Source organism: Hippopotamus amphibius, chromosome 7, assembly GCF_030028045.1.
Source record: "Hippopotamus amphibius kiboko isolate mHipAmp2 chromosome 7, mHipAmp2.hap2, whole genome shotgun sequence".
NCBI lineage: Eukaryota > Metazoa > Chordata > Mammalia > Artiodactyla > Hippopotamidae > Hippopotamus > Hippopotamus amphibius.
The window spans coordinates 94,745,517-94,758,818 of record NC_080192.1 but is presented as its reverse complement, the minus strand read 5'-3'; the positions used below and the strand labels follow the sequence as shown (position 1 = coordinate 94,758,818).

The following is a 13,302-nucleotide window of genomic DNA, read 5'->3' as shown; positions in this document are numbered from 1 at the left end:
CCATGGAACTGTACAACACAAAAAGTGAACCCAAACTTCAATTGTCAACTTTAGGTAATAATAATGTATCAATATTGGCTCATCAATTGTAACAAATATAATACCTGAATGCAAAATATTAATAGCATGGGAAACTGGATTGAGCAGGGAAAGGGGCTAGATGAGAATTCAACTTTCTTGCACAATTTTCCTATAAACCTAAAAATGCTCCAAAAATAAAGTCTATTAATTCAAAAATCTTGAAAAATAATTTTAAAAAATTTTTTGCTGCCTACTGCCTTCTTCCCTCAGCTGCCAGCAGATGCTCTCCCCTCCCCAGCCAAAGCCCTTCCAGTGACGGGCGAGAGGGGCAGACCAGGAGCGCAAAACTCCTTCAGTTGGAAAGGGAGAATATCTCTCACCTGGCGGCAAGACCAGCACACACCTTATTATCTCAAGCAACGATCTGGGCTGGGGTGAGGCCCCTGGGCCTCCTCCCTCCAGGCTGGAGCCAGCCTGACCCTGTCCTCCCTCTTCTCACCCTCCCAGTCCTCACCAGTGTTGGTGGTGTGGTGTGTGTGTGTGTGTGGTGTGTGGTGTGTGTGTGTGTGTCTGTGCGTGTGTGTGGTGTGTGTGTGTGTGGTGTGTGTGAGTGTGTGTGTGTGTGTGTGTGGTGTGTGGGGTGTGTGTGGTGTGCGTGTGTGTGGTGTGTGTGAGTGTGTGTGTGTGTGTGGTGTGTGGTGTGTGTGTGTGTCTGTGTGTGTGTGTGTGTGTGTGTGTGTGTGGTGTGTGGGGTGTGTGTGTGTGGTGTGCGTGTGTGTGTGTGTGTGTGTGTGTGTGTGTGTGTGTGTGTGGTTCAGATACCCAGACCAGGGTGTGGTCCCCAGCCTGAGCACACAGAGGCGTGATAGGCATGCAGGGCTGGCCTCTCCAACCGCCACAGGTCACCCCTGCTTTGACCCCGAGGGAGGGTAGAGTAAGGAACTCAGGTCACTGGCCCAGGGGAGAGCAAGTGGAGCCCTAAAGAGCAGTGGACAGAAGCCCACCTGCCAGCGAGAAGTAGGTGGTCATGGCAGCGCCTGCCCTGCTGATTTATAGTGGAGAGTAAATGAGGTACTTCATGGAAAACAGCCCAGGGGAGACACAGGAAGAGGTCAGGAAATATTGACCATGCTTTTTTAGTTTCTCGGTCCATCCTGGCCTCCTCCTGGGGAACAAGGTTGTGGGTTGCAGGAGGCAGGTGCCAGTTTGCTCTGTTCAGCCCTGGAGGTCCAGCATCCAGCAGGATCTAGTCTGTCCATTCTTTCAGCAGGTAGCTAACTGAGGGTCGGTCTCTATGCCAGGCACTGGGGATACGGCCTCAAAAACCCACAAATTCCAGTCCCACAGTTCAGCAAGGGAGATACTAGCACCCAACACACACAGGGAGGAGCACTTTGAGGAAGCAGTGCATACCAGAAGAGCAGAAGGCCAGCAGGGCTGGAGCAAAGTGAATGGGGAGAGGGACAATGTAAGGTTGAAGTAGCGGGGGCCCCAAAAGCCACAACAAGAACTTTGGATTTTATTCCAGGAAAAGTCGGTGGAGCACTTGGAGGGCAGGAGTAACATAATGGAACACCTGACTACATGATGTGCGGTCCAGCCATGAACGAGCATCTCCGGGAAGCTTGTTAGAAATGCAGATGCTCTCTACTGTGATGGGGACACTGGGGACAAGCCAAGAAAAGGCAAATGGAATGAAAGCGCAAGAGAACCACAAGGCCTCCCTAACCTGCAGCTGCCCCAGCCCTGTCTTCCTGCTGCCACGGCCCTCAGACAAGCTCACAGGTCATTTCTAGCTGGAAAGGGCTCTCTCTATTTGTGATGACCCGCATAGATCAGTCTCAGGGGGTGGGAGCCCTTCTGGCCTCCAAGATTCCTCCCTTGCCCATGTGATTCTTCCCTGTAGCCAAGCTGAAGGGATTGGCAGGCTGGGGATGCAGCCTCTTGGGTTTGGGGACCAGATCAATCCCCTCTGAGCTAGCCTCAAGACAGCTAGAGATCACAGACAAGTTTTCTAGGTGGCAGTGTCTCCACGGTGACCACAGTGTGGTCCAGGCCCTGGGCAGCAGTGTGATGTGTCCATGTTGTGAGGAGCAGAGGCCTGCGGGCACACGTAGACCCCAAATACCAGCTGTGCTGCTTCAGACAACTTGCCTAACTTTCCTGGGCCTTGCTTTCCCTATCTGGATTAGCGAGTGGGTGGCCAGAGAAGGCCCAGCCCAGTGTCCAGAAGAGAGAAGGTGCTTTACAGAAGGCAGCAGCCCCTTCCTCCCTCTCCCTGAGGGCCAACAGCCCCAACCTGTTGGCCCCCACGCAGGATGCCAAGTGGCCCCTGCCCACACTGCGCCGCTGGTTTGCAGGCCGCTTAGAACAGAATGACCCAAGCCTCTTCCACTGCCTACCTCCTGCTGGCACCACAGCTCCTGTCCCCCTCCCCTCACAGCCCACTTCTGGCCCCCTCCCCAGCCCCTGGCACCCCACCAGCTCAGCCAGCCCGGGGAGCCCCTCCCCTCTGCCTAGAATCCCTCTCCACGCCCACAGCCCAGCTGTACTCAGTCCAGTCAGAGCTGCTCAGGCCAACCTGGAAAACAGCTGGAAAACCTCTTATCCCAACTGACCCACAGCCGGGAGGCTGGACGGCCCCAGACGGGAAAGCCAGGTACTCAGGGCTGTGGCCCAGCAGGTGAGTGCCCCTCCGGGGGCTCTGGGGACCCTCGCCTGGTGACTCAGAGGTCCTGGACCTCGATGAACCCAAGCCCTGGAGCCTCCCAGTCCCACCAGGCTTGTTTCAAAGCTCAGGAGCTGGAGCCCAGTTCCCTGGACCTTGGAGGAAGGGGAAGATACCAGGGCAGAGAGGCCCATGTCATCAGTAGGCTCTGCGGCAGCAAAGCTGGCTTTCAAGTAGTAAAGCAGGAGAAAGACAGAGGCCAGGAGAGGCCAAATGGAGAAGCGGGGCAGAGAGAGGCTGAGAGTTAGAGCCTGAGGAGCGGGGGAGGCAGTGGGGTGGAGGAGAGACGGTGGGGCTGGGATGGAGAGAGAGAGAGGCCAGCACAGGGGCAGGGTGGCTGCAGAAGGTCTACACTGGCAAGGCTTAGGGGCAGCAATTTGTTTGGGGCGGGTGGGAAGACAGGATTTGTCGCTAAAGCTGGTTGACCTTCCACGTGCCTAGCTTCCGTTTAGGTTGAGTGTTTGGGGTGGCTTCAGGGGTCACGATCAGGCGGGTCTAACAGCCCAGAGCCGGGGAACGGCATTGGCTGCTCCCTTAGCTGAGCCCCTTCTGCTCCCCTCAACCCTGGGAGAGGTGGGGGAGGGGGAGGGAGACTCGGGGGAGGGGGAGGGAGACTCGGGGCAGAGAGGACAGAACCTGCATAACTTCAGTTCCCAGTGAATCTGTTACAAAGCTCCAAGGGATTTGTAACTTCCAGCTCCATGGCTAGCTAAACGTTATTTTTCATAACTAAGTTTCTGGCCAGTTTCTTTAAGCTCTGAAGCACCAGAAGGTAATAAAGGTAGGAGTCCAGAGCCTGGCCCTGCATCCCTGCCCCTCTGTGTACCTCAGTTTCCCCGAGCAAGCTCAGCCTCCCTCCGTCGCCACCCCCTCCAGAGTTGTCCTGAGAATCAAACAGCACGAATGCATGTGAAATCCTTCCTACACCATTAAGCTGTACACACATGTCCAGGATCCCTGGAACTTTTCCAGGCCCAAGGAGGCGGCATTCCCCATGAGTGCGTGGACTGGATTGACTTTGAACCACACCATTTCAAAAGCACTCGGCCACCTGGCACTGTTTTCAGCACTCAGCTGGGAGATAAGTGACCATACATCCTTTTCTAGAGGCAGCCTGACTCGGTAACACTAACACACAAACACAGTGACACGCACTTCCTCCAGTGAGACATCCCGAGGAGACAAGTGTGAAAAAGTCTGTTGGGTGTGTTTGTGCTCTAGCCTCTCCAGGCAGCCAGGCCAAGCCCCCCCCCCCCCCCCCCAAGACGGCTCCCCAGCTCGGCCCACCCCTCCCCCTTTCTCTCTCCAGCCTTTCCCGGGTCTGGGCCCCTGCAGCCATTTCTTGTCACTGCTGAACAATAGGCCTTGCTGGCAGCTGGCAGCTTGGCTTCCCAGCCTGGGGAAGGGAGGGTGGGAGGGAGGGAGGCAGCAGGTGGGCTGTGGGGCTGGAGAGGCCAGCCTGCCGCAAGGGGTTCCCAGCTCCAGGGACGGTGTTGGCCTCTGCATCCCCCAAGTCATGCACACCCAACAGCCAGGGAGGCTAGGGCGCCTAGAGCGGCAGCTCTCCTCCCACCAGAGCGCTTTTGTAAAATCCCAAGGCCTAGGCTTCTGTGCCCAGACGTGCTGTCGGAGGCCCCCACGATTCCAACGTGCAGCCAAGAAGGACCATGGCCCAAAGCATGTGGTGTGAACATAGTCCCGCCTCCTTTGCCACTGAGCCAACTGAGTCCCTGAGAGGGGAAGTGGCTAACCCAAGGTCACACAGCGCCTTCAGCCCTGTGAGAGCAGGTCCCAACTCCTGGTTCACTGCTGGCCCCACTGGGACATCTTCCTCTCTTGTCCCTCAGGGTAATACCTCAGTGTGCCAGGAGGGAGCCACACCCCTGCGGAGAAGAAGAGGGGTGAAGCGGCTTGTCCGAGGCCAGGCAGGTGACAGAGGTGAAACTTGGATTGGGACGCCTGCTCAGCCTCCAGGTGGCAGCCTGCAGGGGGACTCGGGTGACACCGAGAGTGATGACGGGTGACAACAGAGTGTGCTGCAGGGATTGTAAGAGTCAGAGAGGCCCGGCCTGCAGTTCCAGCTCTGCCGCGTGCCAGCTGTGTGACCTGTGGGACGTTGCTTAGCCTCTCTGAGTCTGGACTCCCTCCTCTGTAAAGCGGAGGTGGTAAGATAAACTCACAGGGCTGCGGCAGAGTCCACGAGATCCCACACATGGCACTGAGTGGTGTCTGGCTTGTGTGAGTGCTCAGGAAGTGGTAATCCTGAGTCTCCCCATTCAGTTAAGATTCCTTGCCAAGAGAAGCAAATGTACATTAAAAGCAAAGACAGAAGAGACAATAGGGACTCCGGGACCCCAGACTGCCACACAAGCTTGGAGCACAGTGTCCTCAGGAAACACACAGCTGAGCGCCATGACAACAAGCGTGGTGTTAGGAAACGGTGCTGCCCCCACAAGACATGTCTTCGGCATTCAGATGCCCAAGTTCGCGTAATGGCCCAACCTCAACCCCCACACCAAGCAGAGGTCTGAATTTTAGCCTTGCCACTATCATGTTAGCTAGAGCCAACGTTTGCGGACTTCTTTTTTTAATGCCCTAGAACTGTTGTGTTTTACACGTACGGACTCCTTTAATCCCTATCATTGCATGAGATAAGCTCAATTATTACCCTCATCTAATAGCTGAGAGAGCTGAGGCATAGAGAGGTTCGGGAACTTGCCCAAGGTTACAGGCTATCAGTGATGGAGCCAGGATTCAAACTCAGGCAAACTCTGAAACGGCATGCTATGCTCTCTTGCCTTAAACAAGAATCACTTCCCCTCTCTGTGTTTCAGTTTTCACATCTGTAAAATGGGGCCCTAGGCCTCCTCAGGTGTTAAGTGCCCTGAAGATGTCCATTCTTGTGTGACTTTTCTGACTCTTTTATCCTCCCTGGCCCTTGCACCCCCACCTCATGCTCTGTGTCCTTGGGACCCCCGCCCCCTCCCCTGTACTGTACTCACTTTCCAGACATCCCAGTCTGTGTAAGCCCCTGAGCACAGCAGCGATAGCCTGGCCTTACCTGTGGTCAGACCCTGTTCTAAGCATTGCATAGTTTGTAAAGAGCAAGGTTTGGTTTGGTAAACTTTTCCTGTTAAAAGCCAAAGAGCCTCTGTTATGGCTTCGAGAGCCACATGGTCTCTGTGCCATTGTAGCAGGACAGCAGCCATAGATAATACACACATAAATGAATGTGGCCATGTTCCAATAGAACTCACAGAAACAGGCAGTGGCCAGGATTTGGCCCAAGGGCCAAAGTTTGCTGACCTCCGGCAAAGATGAACACCACAGGGCGGCTGCGCTTCAGAACAGCAGGGGGTAGCCCAGAAAACAGAGTTGTACAGCTAGCCTGAGACGCGGCGAGCCTTGCTAAGTGCCTTTGCAGAGGCAGAGCCCTGCAGAAGAGGCTTCGTGCACAGACCCTGGAACTTGGCCTGGAGGTGACGGGTAGGATATTTACAAGCAGAGCTGGGCGCACAAGCAACGGCACGCAGTGTGCTGGCCATGGAGGGGTCCAGAGGGCCAGACGGGAGTGGGCCTGGGACCCAGGCAAGGAAGATCATGCTCTGTGCTTCTCTCCTGCTGTAGAGAAGGACGAACTACAGGGTGGTTTTTTTTTTTGGTGGGGGGGGGGTTAATTCAACAAATGTTTTGAGTGCCTATTATGCACTAGGTGCAGCTGGAGGCATAAGAGGACACACAACAGCCATAGCTTACACTTTTATGGCACCGTCAACATGTTCAAACAGGTTTAGGATCCACGACTTTACCTCGTCCTCACTAGTACAGAGAGATGGAACGAGTCGCCAACATTCTATCTCCTATTAATAACAGATGCTTGTATTCCAGAGACGAACCTCTCCCCTGAGCAACAGCCTCTTATTTCTAGAGGTCTAGTGAGCATCTCCATCGGGATGTCTGCCTTAAGCTCAGCCTGTTCTCCCCCGTGTTAGTCTGCTAGGGCTACTGTAACAAAGTACTATAGCGTGGCTTAAACCAAGGAAATCGATCATTCTGGAGGCCAAAAGTCAGAAACGGAGGTGTCAGCAGGGTTTGTACCTTCGAGGGCTGTGAGGAAGAAGTCTGCGCGTGCTGCAACCCCAGCTTCTGGTGGTTTGCTGGCGATCTTTGGTGTTCCTTGGTGTGTAGATATATTACCCTGATCTCTGCCTTCATCTTCACATGGTGTTCTCTGTGCTGGCATGTGTCGAAATCTGTGCCGCCCCCCTCCCCCCTTTTATAAGGACACTAGTCATATTGGATTAGGACCCACCCGAATAAACTCATTTTAATTTGATTATCTCTGTAAAGACCCTATTTCCAAATTAAGGTCATATTCTGAGGTCTTGGGGGTTAGAACTTCAACAGATCTTTTTTGGAGGACACAATTCAACCTATAACACCTCCCCAATGCTCCCGCCGCCACCATATTCCATTGCTGATGGAATGGAACCCTCCTTTTCCAGCCCCATTCCCTCACCGGCTGGCGTAGTGGCCCAGAACTGCCTGGAGCAGGTGAGGCCAGATTCCATGATGATGGGCCGGATTCCCTCAACGATGGCCCAGCTACCATGGAGATTGCACAGGATCTCCTCTATCACCCTGTGGAAGATGGTGGGGGGTGGGTGGCCGGACTGTATAAACGGGGGGGTAGGGTGGGGTGGGGCTGCTACTGGAGGATGTGCAGTAAATTCGTGAGCCACTGGTGCTCTGGAACACCAGTGCTGGCAACAAGGATGTCAGAGACACAACCAGATGGCAGTGAAGAGCAGATAGGAAGCAGGTGCAGTAACTGGAGGTGAGGGGGAAGAGGGCCAGAGTTGGGGAAGCTGTGGTAGGTTCAGAAACGAGGCCGTGGAATCACACCTGGGAGAGGGTGATGAAGCCAAAGAGAGGCCCAGAGGGGAAGGACGCGCGCCGTGGGGGAAACGAGGCTGTTTTAGACCCAGTGAGTGTGAGATGGCAAAGCTTGGCAGATACGAAGTCCAGAGCCTGGGAGAGAGGGAAGAGCTGGGAATCCGTTTTCAGAGTCCTGAGTGGATTAGGAACCCTCGTTCGGAAAGCAAGCAGGAGTGGAGGCTCAGCAAAGGGCTAGTCACCTACCAAACTCTGGGAGAAGAAAAACATGTTTAGAGAGAGTTGGGGGAGGAAGTTCAGGAAGGGCCCAAGAGGCAGGGAGAGAACCAAGAGAGAAACGTGCTCCTGAGACCAAGACGGAGGGAGAGGGTGACAGCACCAGCTCCAGCAGAGGCCACGGGCAGACTGCTCCCCGACATGGGCAGACGGTGACATTCAAGCTGGTTGTGCTCTGGGCAGAAGGAAACTGCAAACACGCCTCTCTCATCTTTTAACTGTTTATTGTATAATATAAAACTACAAAAGTAAGACTGCTCATTTCCATGTACATTTAATCTGTCCAATTGTTTAGATTACAGCCCAAACCTACGTGTGAATACCACCATCTGGGTTCCGATGTAACGTCTGTAATATTGCATAGAAAAGGCACAGCTCTCAGGTCTGTGGGGGAAGGGTTACACCTCCTTTTTGACAAAAGCCCTCCTCAAAAACCATGCACCAAACATGTCACTATGTACATTTTTTCCCAAATCTTGGTTGTTTGCTTGTATGGACCGCACTTCTCTTCCAAACTTGTTATCCCCAAAAGACGTCCAAGATTGTTATTGGCTTTGTTTGCAATAGCATTTGATCCTGGCTAATTTTCAAGAACCATTTAGACTCATTCTTAGAAGCCCTGAAAACAGTTGTACATAAGCAGGACACACACATCTCGATGCCACTGGCAGTTATGGGAAGTTAACCATTTACAGCCAGAACAGATTAAATACGCTCTTTTCAATTATTTTCAGAAAGCACATAAAGGTCCAATTTGTAACAGCAAGATTTTGAAACTAAGACAATTCATATAGAGAATAACAATCGCTGCACAACGTAGAGTCTCTCTCTCTCTTTTTTTTTAACATCTGTCATTTGAGAAGGCTGCCCTGCGGATTCATAATTCATTGTTTACCACAAAGGTGGTTAATAAATTTAAGCTTTAAAAATGATCTGTAAGTTGACACTTTGGCTCTTTGGAGTTTATTTATTTAAGAAATTCTCCTTGATGGATCTCAGGGCAGTCGGGACACTCAAAGGGGCTATGGCAAAAAGCAGCACACTTGAGAAAGACACTCTGGTGGAGGTGGCTCTGGCTAGTTCCCACCGTTTGGTGTGAACGAGGGTGTCGGTGCGGTTGCCTCTTCTGTCATAAAGAGAAAGTGCGACTAAAAAAAGTTTAAAAATATCAACCCTTTGATGCTTGATTTTCTTAAAAATTTGGAGGTATTAAACATTTCTCATCCATACCTTTTGCATATTTCAAATAGACCCATATTAGAGGAGAGAGTAAAAATGAATGTGGACTGTGCATACGATGAGAAGACCCGGGGTCTGGCTCGGACCCCCTTTTAATACAGACACATTCCTACAGGAGAATACATTCCTACATACATTCTGCACATGTTACGATCCAGATGTTGTTAGAGCTCCATAGTAAAATAAATATATTTACACAGAAAAAAAGGAATAAATAACTTATGAAAAAAAAAATCACTTCAAATTCAAAGCTCTTATTATTCTGCTCTCATCTTGTCACTTCATTGCACATCACTGTCAATAACTGTCCTCTCCCAGCCCCACCCAGCATGTCTCTCTTGTAAAGGCACCTCAAACTGCCCGCCTGACTCTGAATGCCACACGATGTCCTTTAGAAAGGGGAAGGCACTGCTGCCGGGTGGCATCTGGAAGCACGTCCCACACTCAAACTGGGACTTGGAGATCACACACAGGCTCACGTTCTTCCCTGTTGGGACATCACTTTGTAAAAATAAGACACAAAGATAACCAGAACACTTGATGGTTTTGTTCTTTTGAAAAAGGGCCACTAACCTCCCACGTCTTCCTCGTTAGACCTTGAATGTGAAGAATGTACAGCGAGGGTGTCCAGCATTTGCGTGCTGCTGTTGGGGGTTTTTGTTTTGATCCTGAAGCCCAGCCTTACAAATGCGGGAGAGTCGGAGAACCACGTGGGGGCAACACTTCGCTGTGCTTATTTGAACTGCTGCCCAACATATGGGATTTGTTTAAACACACGATTTGCTAATCCAACCAAAGTACAGTTGTTCTAAGTTACTATCCATCAGTTTTTAACAATGGCAAATCAGCCGCCTTACCCTGTTATTGTCTGGAATAATCAACACTATTGTGCATGTACACGTATGTGTATGCGTGCGGCATGTGGACAGTTTGCTGGGTCCTCCACTTAGCAGAAGCATGGCATCTGGGCGGACTTGTTCTCTACAGGAAAAGGAAGCCCTTCAAACGGACAGGCACAGTGACACCGGAAGCATCTACAACAACCCTCACCTTAACTATATGGTCCCTGGTCCTATCAAAGGGAATGACACATCTGCAGCAGTAAGAAGTGTCTGGTGGAGGGTGCTTGCTGGAGAACAGTGCAATTTGATCGGTTTCTCACTGCTCGACTGAGTTGATAATTAGCCTTTAAAAACACATTCAAGTTGGGGGAGGGAGTAAATCAGAATGTAGAAAGATTTAATCATATGATACACAAATCTTTTGCTTAGATGAGCAGTTCCTTCATCACAAATGTATTTGCTTTGCCATGTGCATTATAAAAATAAAACTATCTATGGCTTGTTTAAAGTGCCATTTTATAAAGCTGTCTTTTTTAATTGGCCAGAAAGACTCAATTTTTATCCATGGCAAGAAGTGAGCAGAATCGGTGACTGAATATTGACAAATGACCAACAACAAAGACAACAACAACACAAATCCCATAATTTAAAAATTCTTAAATAAATATAAAAGTTATTCCTAAAGAAGCCACCTGCATTTCAACAATATAGGTTGTAACCAGCTAAAGTACCATTGGAAGAAAGAAAAAACTGAAACAGAAAGGCCATAAACAATGTCGGCAACAAGCATGATACATTGCAAACGTTTTTAAAATTAAATGTACACCACTAGGAATAAAAAGCTAGTTCTCAAGTGCTCCTGGCAGAGAGAGGATGGCAAGAGGGGAGGAGGGGAACATGCATAGAAAGTCCTGTCTGTGTATTTGGGTAAAACAGCCTTGTAAAGTGTAGTTAAAGCAGTTGATTCAAGAAAGCAACCAGATCGGAGGCCATGACGTAATGGGACCAACTCCAGGTTCAAGAGCCGTGGGTGTTACAAGAGTGCATCCCAGGCTGGGCCGAGCAGAGCCAGGCTCACTGTGGTGATCATGAAGATGCCATTTTCAGCACTTAGCAACAGAGGGAACAAAAGCTCTAGGGAAGGGAAGCAGGAAAAGACAACTGAGCAACATGATGGATGCCTCCTGGGGGAGAGTTCCTTCTTGAAGAGCCCTAAGCATTGCAATAGGGTTTAGTTCCACGAAGAGGTCGGTTGCTTTTCATAAAATTTTGTTCGTGTGTAAAATTTCAGATCTTCATAAAAATTATGCCAAAAAGGAAAAGATCTGGGGTTTTGTTTAAAAAAATAAAAACAATTAAAAGCGCAGACTTGGCATGAATACAATGAGTACTTGGTAGCCTTCCCCTCCAGAAAGAGAGCTAAAGAGAACCATCACTTAAACCCGAGCTCCGTGGCCACCTCCCGCCAACGGCTTAATGCAAGTTTGATAAGCAGACCTGGCTCTGGCTTTGTAAGTCACAGTGCTGGCGGGTGTTCATGCCAGGGGGTCAGTGCTTGTGAAATTTGGGTGTGATATCTCCTGGCCCTTCTTAAAGCGCTGCGTGTGTGTTTGCATTTGGGGATATCAACTGCAGATTGATTTGATCCAATTTTCTCTTTGCACCAAACACATATAAAACATTACAACTCTATAAAAGTACAAGTGCAACTTGTACATCTGAAGTTTGCAGGAACTATGTGAGCAAATCCTATCAAAATAGCTATCTCATATGTATAAACAGCATTTGTTTTTAGAAAAACAATATCATAAACTGCAGAATCTGTACAAAAATATAAAATAAATTTGGGCAGCAGTTTCTAAACAGCCATGTAAATGCAACACTTACGAGGAGTAGTTAATGCCTCTAAAAAGGCTGAATTGCCAAGTCAACCTATACAGGGCGAAAATGCCGGAAAAGGTACTGAGATTATCTAAATAATATATATATATTTTCTTTTTTTTAACCTCTTGCAATAAAACTTATAGAAAAAATAGACAAATATGCACATGCAATTTACAGCTTTTCCAACTTATTCCTTGTGCTTCCCTTGAACTGTTTTTGTCATTCAACACAGCAACATTGTCTTCAAATGTATTCTTTCCTATTCCCGGGTAGTAGGTCTCTGAGGAACCACTCAAAAAAGCATATGAAAAGTGGTCATACTTGGATGAAGGCACTCCAACTCTGCTCAAAGCAAAAACTAGTGTGATCCTTTTGTAGAATGTTCTTTTTCTCAGAAAAAGGCAAGCAAGGGTGCATGCACAGTGCGGAGAGCTGTCGGGGTGCAGGGCGCAGGTGCGGGGCCCCGGGGCTCAGGACCCCACCAGCACCTCCATGATGTGGTCCAGCTCCGTGAGGTCCATCTTGAAAGGCTGGCTCGGGGCGACGGGCTGGCTGCTGTAGGGGGCCAGCGTCTTGAGGAGGTCGTCGGCCGACACGGGGGACATTTTTGAGGATGTCCCCGACGTGGACGTGCAGGGGTCAAAGTCGTACATGGACGTGTCAATGTCGGCAAACAGGATGTCGTCCAGGGTCAAGTCTGTCAGGAAGCCCGTGGACGTGGTGATCTCAAAGTTGCCGGGCAGGGAGTCCATCAGTTTCGGGTCGTCGGGCCGGCCGTCCTGGAGCCCCTCGGGTCTCTGCGCGCCGGGCCCGCCGGAGTCCCCTTTCGGGCCGGCGGTGGCGGCCTCCGCGCCCTCCGTGGAGGTAGATGTGGGACAGAGCTCCTCGATCTCGTCCAGGGCAGAGGAGAAGCTGTCCTTTTCCGGCGGGAGGGCGGGAGGTGCGAGTCTGGCGGGGGCCGCAGGCTGCGCGCCCGGGGAAGTGCAAAACGTGTCCTGGTCGTCCTCGAGCAGCGAGGCGGGGGTGAGGCAGGCCTCCAGGGGCGCCGCGCCGCCCAGCTCGCAGGGCGCGGGCGCGGGGTGGCTGAAGGCGGGCGGCGCCTCCCGGTAGCTGGAGGCCAGCGGGTCGGCGGGCGGCGAGCAGGCGGGGAACGCGGGCCTCAGGCTGCCCTCCTGCTTCAGCTCCTCCTGGATCCGCCTCAACATGTTGTTGATGAGCACGGTCTTTTGCAAGCTGGGCTCTGTGAGGGGCCTGTGGTTGTAGAGTTTCATAAGGGAAATGTTGAAGATAGTCTGGCGCTGTAAGGTGTAAGACACCTTGGACGGACCGTCGGAGGGGGACACGATTTTGCCTTCCAGCCCATCTTCATGCTCGTCAAACTTCCGTTTTCCTCCTTTCCCCAACATATATCTGCCA

General features: G+C 51.1%; 1 protein-coding gene across 3 annotated transcripts in view; it reads right to left on the bottom strand.

Moving 5' to 3' along the window:
* Positions 1–8,134: 8,134 nt before the first annotated feature.
* Positions 8,135–13,302, bottom strand: part of SERTAD2 (SERTA domain containing 2) — a 107,247-nt gene continuing 102,079 nt past the window's right edge. For all 3 annotated transcript variants that reach the window (XM_057741611.1, XM_057741610.1, XM_057741609.1), the window contains one exon: positions 8,135–13,296. In XM_057741611.1, coding sequence (XP_057597594.1) covers positions 12,357–13,292 — 936 coding nt within the window. In that variant the 5' untranslated portion in view covers positions 13,293–13,296 and the 3' untranslated portion in view covers positions 8,135–12,356. The remainder of the gene's footprint in view (positions 13,297–13,302) is intronic.